Genomic DNA, 9487 nt, shown 5'->3' on the forward strand with positions numbered 1-9487 from the left:
TTTTCAACCTGCGACAGTCATGAACCACTTTGGGAATTACAGTCATCATTTAGTATAATGTCAGCATTTTCAGGGTGTTTGTTGTCACTGGAGCTTATCTTTGCCCTGAAGAGCTGCTCATATCTCTGCAGTGTTACGTGCAGTCTTTGCTCCAAATGTTTTCTATTTTCCAGCTTTAACTATTTATTCCAATGTTCATGCATCACGAAAATGTTTAATCGTGAGGCCGGAAATCTTCCTAAAGAGGATGGAGTGAGAAGCACCTTGGTTAGGATATACAAGATGATTTCGCTGGCATTGAGAGGGACCTTGACAGGCCTGAGAAATGGGCGAACTGCAATCTCATGTAATTCAACAAAGGGAAAGACCAAGTCCTGCACCTGAGGAGGAGTAACTCCTGTCCCACTAGGGACAACTGGCTGGAAGGGAGCTTTCCAGGAAAGGACCCAGTGGACAATGAAGTAACCATGAGTCAGCAACATGCCCTTGTGACAGTGAAGGCCAGTGGTATTAGGAGGAATGTGGCCAGCAGGTTGAGAGAGGTGATCCTTCCCCACTGCTCAGTACTGGTGAGGCCACACCTGAAGTACTGGGTCCGGTTCTGGGCTCCCCAGTGTGATAGAGACGTGTGTTTTAAGTGAAGGGCTGCAAATATGTTGTAAGGGATCTTAAGGCATCTGTTATGAGGAGTGGCTGAGGAATTGGGGTCAGTGGCTGACCCTGGAGAAGAGTCAGAGAGTACATGTATATCTTAAGATGGTGAAGGTTGTGAAGAGGGTGGAGCCAGGCTCTTTTCAGTGGTGTCAGTTGACGGGACAAGAGGCAATGAGCACAAAAGGAAATACAGGAATTTCCATTTAAGTATGAGAAAAATTTTTGCTGTGGGGATGATTGAACCCTGGAACAGGCTGTATTGTGGAGTGTGTGTTCTTAAGGGTGTTCAGAACCTCTCCGGATATGGTCCTGTGCAACCAGCTCTAGCTTAGCCTGCTTTGAGTAATGGTAGTTGGATAACGGTAGATCTCCAGAGGTTAGTTCTAACCTCTATAACACCTATTATGTGGTGCTGTGAGATTATCAGAAAAGAAGGCATTTCCTTCAGTTTTGCCTCCAGCTGTTGATTTTTCTTCACTGCAGGTGGCTCAGGTGGCTCAGCTGTGGAACACAAGTGGCTAATAGGTTTATAGAGAATATGGCAGTCATTTCCAAAAGCGTTCCTTCTGGAGGGGACAAAACCTGTTTTTCCTCACTCAGAGTGATCTGGTTTTTTGGCTTTTTTTTTTTTCATTAACTGTGAGTGACTGGGAAAACTCTGTGTTACTTCAGCCTTGGTACTCATTTTTATCTTGTGCTGCAGAATGAATACAGAATTTCTATTATTCAATTTTTTCCAAACAGCAGCAGAATTTGATTTTCCTTGTTAAACTTGAGGCAGTTCACTGTATTCAGAAGGTATAGACGGAAACTAGCTGTGATTGATCACTTTCACGCTGCTGTAGCTTTGCAAAGATGTAGGAGAAACAGTCTTGAGAACTCAGTTTTTGTGGAAGACTGGGCAGAGCACGTGCTGGTAGGTTACATCTCTCTGGCACATTCTTTTCAAAAAAACCTACCATGCAAAGCAGTAAAATACTTCAAAAATGGTAACAGATTTTCATGAAGCTAATGGGATCTATCCAAGAGAGCTTAATTTTTTCCTGTGTGAAAAAGACTAGAGATAAGCACTTATGTTTTCACTGTACAAAATGTGTGAGTCAAACCAGTGATTTTCAGACTGTCACATACAACTGAACACAACCTCTGTGGTATAAGGTAGTCTTAATCCCAAGATAAAATTCCAGATTGCCTGTATATTGTGATATATATGTTTCTTTAATTTATAAATTTAATCCTTTAATTTATATTTTAAGGATTTCTCATTTTCTTTCTCTGATTTGTCTAGATGGAAAAAACTAAACATAGCTTTCTCAGCTTTTTGAGCTGAGAAAAGATAGAACATTTTTGGGAATAGACTGACAACTGGAAATATGAGAGCAAGTCCGTTATCTTTTCCTTTCAGCCATATAGGCTGCTAGGTTATCAGTAGCAGCCTTTCTTTATTGTTCATCTTTTAGTATATGTTTTCAAATCATAATGATGCGCAGTAGAAATCTGTGTAGTGATGTAGCAATATTGTTAGTCTTTTCTTTTTCTCCCCATAGGTATCAAGCATGATGGGACTATGTGTGATACTTGTCGACAGCAGCCCATCATCGGCATCCGATGGAAATGTGCTGAATGCACAAATTACGACTTGTGCACAGTTTGCTATCATGGGGACAAACATCACTTGAGGCATCGTTTTTACAGAATTACCACACCAGGAAGTGAAAGGTAAAATGCAATTTTTTTCCTCAAAAAAATCCTGAAATTAAATGGGAACAGTTAGTTGTTGCTAACGTTTAAACTTCAGATTTGGTTATTGAAACTTGGGTTAGGTAAGTTAATGGGTTGAGTTGTAGATTCTGTTACTGGCTCTGCCTCTGTGTGAGGGAGTGTACTTGGGACAGATCTTTGGAGGTTGGAGAACATGGAAATTTTATAAAGAATGGAGAAGAGAAAAAAGTTAAGCTATGATTGCTCAGGTTCATTTAACCTCATTGCAGTCTTCCCAGTTCTTGTGTTATAGCAGCTTTAAAACTAAGGCAGTTATCTTTAAACGATGTGTAATCACACAATGCTTTGTCAATGAATTCCTGAATGTGAGAGTTTAAGTTCAAAAATGGTGTAGACAGATTGAGATAAAATACTTTCTTTGTGGGCTATGAAAAACAGAACGATCTGGAGACAAAACCTTTGACTTGAACTGCTTAAACTGCTCACTACAGAAAGCAGAGAAAACATGCTGAAGGGTTGTTCAGCCTTTGCTTTGGTTTTCATGTTCTTTTCTTAAGCATCTATTATTGTTTCTCAGCGAACAACTCTGAACAAAATTGGCATTTAGTGTCTTCTTGCATGGCTGTTCTTGTGTCTCGACTTGAAATAACTCGTCTGAATCCAAAGCCCTTCTCTATCATGGTTTATCTACCAGTTAAATGAGAACAGTGAACTAAATACTTGAAGAGCTATGGTAAGGCATTGTGTAAAGGCTAAACATTGTGTAAATGCTGTGATATCACCTTTGTGATAACTCTTCAAAATGTTCTTTCATTAAATCATTGGAAGCTCTTTTTGTTAGATATGACCCTCAGTTAAATGTGACACGTGTAAGATTTATTTCCTCTTCTTGGAGAGAAGTGAGGTTTACACATATAGTGTAGTTCAGTGATGTGATTTTATCGGTGCATTTACAGTTAAAGGAAGTGGCTGGAGCACACAAACTGAGTTCTCCTATGGTGTTTTGTAGGGACTGTGTTTATTTTCTCAAACATTTGTCTTGAAGTTTAGCTATGGCTCAAATGACCAGGACAGTGGTTTAATCAAAAAGTAACTTCGATTTTCTTGAGATCCATGCCAGCAGATCTAGGTACCAAATAGATATCATAAGCTTAGTGTCTCAATTATAATTAATGCAGAACAAGACTTAGAAATTGGATCTAAGAGTGGAAAGTGCTGGCTTAGTGTAATTAATAGAGAATAGGTAACAAAATACAAATCTGTTTTTCTATTTATGTAATTTAAAAAAAAACTCATTGCTTTTGGGAACGCTTGCCAGATGTTTTCCTCTTTTTTTTTTAACTGAAGTTCTGTTTGTAGTTTTAAGTGGTCTGTAATGCTGCATAAAGTATAAATTGTAGTTTTTGAGATAGATTGTATGCAATTTATAGAATTGCAGGAAATATTTTGCATCTTGTCACTTTCACCCTATTTTTGGTTACTTCCACTGAACTCTGTTTTATAATTCTTACCTAGAAGGCAGCTTTATCTGCCAAAGAGCTTTTCCTATTGGTTCAAGCTTAGCTGAGAAAAATTGACTGAAGTTAACTGTGTGAGGAAGGAGAAAAGGGCAAAGCAGTGCTGTTGAATTTGAGGGATATCTTGTAGGACAAATGATGGGAGACATTAAGGCATTTGGATGAAGAAAAGCGTAAGCTCTCCCTATTTTATTGTTGACTCTGGGATATCAAATGAGCAGCGTACCAATGTAATGTATGCTGGCTTTTGTCTCAGTTTTGTACGTGTTGAGAGCTTTCTAAAATGCCGCTGTAAACAAAATATATTTGTGTTTTCTATCACTGTTTTATGTTAGTTAAAAATAGCTAATACTTTTATGTGCTCTTTGGGTTGGTGTTAATGATTTAACTTTTTCCTTGTCTGCCATCTGCTGGATGTTGATTGTTTGGCAGGAGGGTGATATATTTCAGCTGAAAAATACTTCTGTCTGGCAACAGTTTACTTGCATGAAGTAAGAAATTTGGTTGTATGCAAACTGGTGGCTTTGGGCATGACTGAAAAGGCAGGAAAATGCTTGTTTCTATTTGTAAATTAAATACTCATGAATTGTTTTGTTTGGGCTTATCTACTTTTTTGTTGAAGTCAGAGAAAAAAGATGTTTGCTGTAGAAAAATAACATTATGACTGAAAAAATAGATGCTGATATATTGAATTAAATTTGTTGAGATATGCTCTAAGAAGTTTGTAGAAAATAAACCGAGACATGGAGGGGAAAGAGATGTAGCTCTTAATAGAATAATTCTGATTTAAAATGGCAGGGCAAGGCAGGACAGTAATATTTGCCTAGGGTGCATCTAAGAGAAACAGAAATATGTTGTTTGTGTAGCTGTATATTTGTTTAATTATTTTAGTAATATGAGTGCTGTTCTATGTGAAAGTCTTTACAAGATTATTACTAATAGTAGGAAGTGTGGAGAAGAAATTACTGTTAGAATTAAAAACTAATTCTTAACATTTAGGAGGATCATGTTTTTTTTAATCTCCTGGGCTGCTGTTCAGTTTGAGAATTGAATGGATGTGATTCATGCACTGAAATCTGCATTTGTTGGGGTTATTTTTGTTTCAAGACACTCTTCTTCTTTCCCATCCCCAAGGATTCATTTTGTACTTTCTTTATTATCTTGAAATTTGTGGGTTCTTCATTTAATAACTTCAGGGTGTTGTTGGAGTCTCGCCGTAAATCAAAGAAAATTACAGCAAGAGGAATCTTTGCAGGAGCCAGGGTGGTGCGAGGAGTTGACTGGCAATGGGAAGATCAAGATGGTGGCAATGGGCGTAGAGGAAAGGTAAAAATAAAACTGTCTTAAATAAGATGTTTTTCTGCATTCTCATGGAATGGCCTCAATGGCCTTTCTAACTGTAGAGTAAAAATATCAACATAGAATTTACTGTTTTAATTTGCTGGACATTTTTGAATCTTCTGTAATATTCAAGCATTTAGAATGAGAAGGGGGTATATGCTATGACCAGATCTTTTAAATTTACATTTTTACAATACCAGCATAAATTTTTTTAAAACTACTAAACTTTTTTCTTGATTGTTCTGTTTAAGGCTGGCTTGTAACAACAGTAAGATCTTGGGCATATTTCAGGATTACTAGAGAGCTGGTATAAAAACAAAGCTCTGAAGAATAGCCCTTTCTGGTCATCACTGCATTCTGTAGTCTTACTGCTTACGGGTCAGCATATTTGTGTGTCTCCTGCTCTTGGTTTTCAGTGCTTGTACCCTGGTTCTTTCTTTTGGTCTGTTAATAACAGGGACTTTTCAAGTTTAAAATTAGAAATTTTGCAAGTGTTGCATGTGGATATTATATTACTGGCTTAGGACATGATATGAGTGGTTTTGATATTGTATAATAAAAATATTTGGATTTATTGAAAATTGCATGGAATGTTATGTTGGTAGTCATAAGCTTTGCCAATTTTCTGTTTACAACTTACATTTAGGTTGAGAACTAGTGAAGGTTTGTTATAAGTATGAACATACAAGAGGAAGTGTAAAATACACTATGAGTTTTAGCAACAAATATGAGATGCTCTAGAAGGAGAATTGGATACCTTTATACCATGATGAACTGGTGGTTTTTGTGGAATTTATTTTCAGCGCTCTTTTGCTGGTCCTGAATAAGATACTTAGCCTATTTTATATCCTAGATGTTTATGGAAGCTTTAGAACTTCAGGGGATTTAATTTTGCTTTTATTGAGAGGAAAGAATACATTTAAGTCTCCTAAAGCAAGGGATATTCAGATGCAGCTTTTTTCATCTTGATTACTTACTCCCATTCACATATGCTGTGAATTTGCCAAGATACTTTGAAATCTCTGGAACTTTGCAGAATAAGAGTCGTATCCTGCATTGTCTGCTTTATGTGCTAAACTTGAATTAGTGGGATTATTTGCCAGCTGAAAATATGTATGAATGCATATATATGTTTTTAATGAGTAAAAGCAGATGGTAAAGAGCAGAAACAGCTTTTAAATAAATACAAAAAAGAATGAAGGCCAATTCTGGAAGTTGATTTTTTTTTTTTTTTTATTTTAATAATGGAAGAATGTTTTCAATTTGGTGCATGGGCTTATGATTTCAAAAAAGTCAGGTAAAGTCCTTTTCAGTCTCCTCCTTGTGTACTGTTAAACAGATTGGCTCTGGAAATAAAACTTTGTCTCCTAACAAAGTGCACCACCACTGGGTTAATGCAGGTTAAACTAGAAAAGTTGAAGCAATTAAAATAGTTTTCATCCTGTTTTTCTTAGTTAAATAGTGCTTCTAGTAAGAACATGACAAAGCATAATAGAATAAATTTTTACAGTTCAGATTTTGTTCTCTAGTTACGGGGTTAGATTTTCTACAAAGTACTCAGAAGAAACATAGGCCTACAGAGTATATCTTCAGGCTGCCATCTTACTAAGACACCTAGGGAACAGAGAATCAAAGAAAAATCAAATAGAAAGCTGCTTCAGAATAAATTTTATTAAAACCACTAGAACTGCTGTGTCCTGTATTATTCTGAAGAGATGAATAAGGATTTAAGTTCAAACTGTGCTTCCAAGTTTTTGTTGTAGAAACAATTTTCTTATTTTTAAAACTGAATAGGTAACTGAAATCCAAGATTGGAGTGCGTCAAGTCCACATAGCGCAGCATATGTTCTTTGGGACAATGGTGCCAAAAACCTTTACAGAGTTGGCTTTGAGGGCATGGTAAGTATAAAAGAACACAAAGGATAAAATGCTCGGTGGGGGAAGGGTAATAAGGATAACTTGTTGTGCTTTATTATCCTCCTTTAGTGATATCCTTTGTCAGTTTGCATGCTATTAGTCAGGTTATTGTGAATACAGCTGTATGGATTATGCATATTTATTAGTAAGAAAGGTCAGATCTGGGCATTTATAAAACATGTGAATAACTTAAAGTTATGGTCTGGTTTCTGCCAGAGTATAGTAAATGTTTACATTGCTTACATGATTATCTCCCTGTGCTACTATTGTGCTTAAATTAAAATTCTGAAAAGAAAAAGAAGCTTAGTTACAAACTTTTTAAAGACCCTATTTCTTTAACTCCTGTGCTCTTCACTTCAAATTTCAGTGTGACTACTGCAAGATTTGCAGTTTTTAAATTACTGGCAACACAGAGCAATTTTTTTGTCAATGGAAAGGTGTTGAGTTAAGTTACAACCTTAATTTGCTTTAGCTCTAGATTTTTCTGTTTCAATTCCTAGCTTCTGTAGCTACTTCAGCTTTAGAGAGAAAATGGGTCAGACTCTTAAGTGCCTTCTGTTGCTGGGTTTTCTTACCCTAATGTGGGTTGAGGAAAGGTTACTTTGATTATCAACTGCTTATAACATCTTAATTAGCATTTTCTTTGAATGATTTTTGTTTGATACTGCAAAGGAAAACCATGTTAACATTGAAGTATCATCTTGTCAGATGGGTATCAGTGATAAAATGTTAAACAATGACTAGTCTACTTTTTTTGAAAGTAAAATACTTCGCCTTATAGCCTCACTTGGGAAAAAGTTTATTTTTATAATAAAAAGTGAATACTAAATACCTCTTTTGCAGTAAATACATACTTCAGTGAGAGGTCTAAAAAAGAGTGAACATTTTTAGTGAAGGTCAGTTTTTCTGATGAATGAAGATGCTAAGGATAAAAATATAAGTCAGTATTGAATTATGCACTTCATGGTCCCCCCTGGTTCTAAAGAAAATCCCATATGTACTGGCAAAAGGGAAAGTAAGTTATATGCAGTATTTTATAGTATAATATTATTAAACCAATGTTTGGTGGCTTTCCCCTTGTACTTGGATGAGATGCATGAAAAAGGAACACAATTAAAAAATACAGATAGAATGAGATACATAACAACAAATTTTTTGTTGTTGTTGTTGCTATTTTAGTTACTGTGTTAAAATTTGTGGACTACATAGGAGTGCTGTGGAATCATTAAAGATTCATTCTGGCCTCAAAAAATACATTTAAGATAAATTATCTTATGTTCTGAAATAGTTATTCCCTTAATAAAAGTATATTTACTATTCATAAATCAAGTACATTCTGTTTCCAAACTATTGCTACATAGATGTTAAATATTTCTAGAACTCTTGAGCAACTACTAAAATTGTAAATTTGAATGGATAAGGGTTGTCCTTCCCACAGCATTTTTACAATTAGCAATATTTGAGCAGTCAATTAACAACAAAAACCAGTTAAAATGTGTATGAAACTACATATGTGTTATATAGGATAATATATAAACAATACCTGTATAAAAAGGACAATTTGAGGCTTTATATGCAGTGCTTATCTGATTGTAATCAATTCCTACAATAATTTTCTGTCAGATACTTTTATCAAATGCAATTTTCACTTCAGAATGGAATCTTGTATATCTGTATCAAATAGTCTTTTGAATGTAATGCTAAATTTTATAACTGATTACTGCTTGCTAATTTTACAATTCAGTGATTATTTACTATTTGTATGCGGTTATGTAAAGCTGCCTAATAGACTGTCAGGAAGTTCATATAAAGTTGGAGCAAACTTATATCTGGTCTTAGAAATTGATTAAGAACATCCAGAGAATGTGAAATAATCAATATGCAGAGCACGTGCCCATGTAAATACAGCTGGGAGGAGACCCCTACTTTGCAAATGAATAACACTTGACTCAGATGTAAATATAGTTGATTAAAGAAACAGCTTATTATTGTAAGTCAGAGTTGCTTGTTTGAGAGCTGACAGACTGCATCTGGTCCTCAAAATTAATCTATCTGGTCTGCCAGCTTTTCCTTGGGAGAGATGAGGATTGGCTGGTGGGGCAGCAGGTGCTGGCCGAACACTTGCATTTATTTGTGGTCAGATTCTTTAGAGTTTTTATTTGAGTTTGCTGTTGTTGTGTTTACATATGAAGGACTTGAGAGAGGTGCATCTTGCCTTTCTTTGTGAAGCCTGGCACTTATATCCAGGAGTTTCTGCTGCCACAGCCACAGATTCCCCAAGTGAAATCTGTTTTTATGATGCTGTTAGGTTGAATAACATTTGGTGTGTTGGAAGC

The 9487-nt window shown here is 35.8% G+C and overlaps 1 protein-coding gene across 1 annotated transcript in view; it reads left to right on the forward strand.

Annotated features, from left to right (window-relative positions):
• The first annotated feature begins 210 nt into the window (after positions 1 to 210).
• LOC104491701 (E3 ubiquitin-protein ligase MIB1-like) overlaps positions 211 to 9487 on the forward strand; it is a 30204-nt gene continuing 20927 nt past the window's right edge. Inside the window, exons 1-4 of the mRNA XM_010134165.1 lie at positions 211 to 346; positions 2202 to 2373; positions 5090 to 5219; positions 7029 to 7133. Of these exons, the coding sequence (XP_010132467.1) occupies positions 211 to 346; positions 2202 to 2373; positions 5090 to 5219; positions 7029 to 7133 (543 nt within the window). The remainder of the gene's footprint in view (positions 347 to 2201; positions 2374 to 5089; positions 5220 to 7028; positions 7134 to 9487) is intronic.

The sequence above is a fragment of the Buceros rhinoceros genome, unplaced genomic scaffold, assembly GCF_000710305.1.
Source record: "Buceros rhinoceros silvestris isolate BGI_N320 unplaced genomic scaffold, ASM71030v1 scaffold13594, whole genome shotgun sequence".
In the NCBI taxonomy this organism is placed as follows: domain Eukaryota; kingdom Metazoa; phylum Chordata; class Aves; order Bucerotiformes; family Bucerotidae; genus Buceros; species Buceros rhinoceros.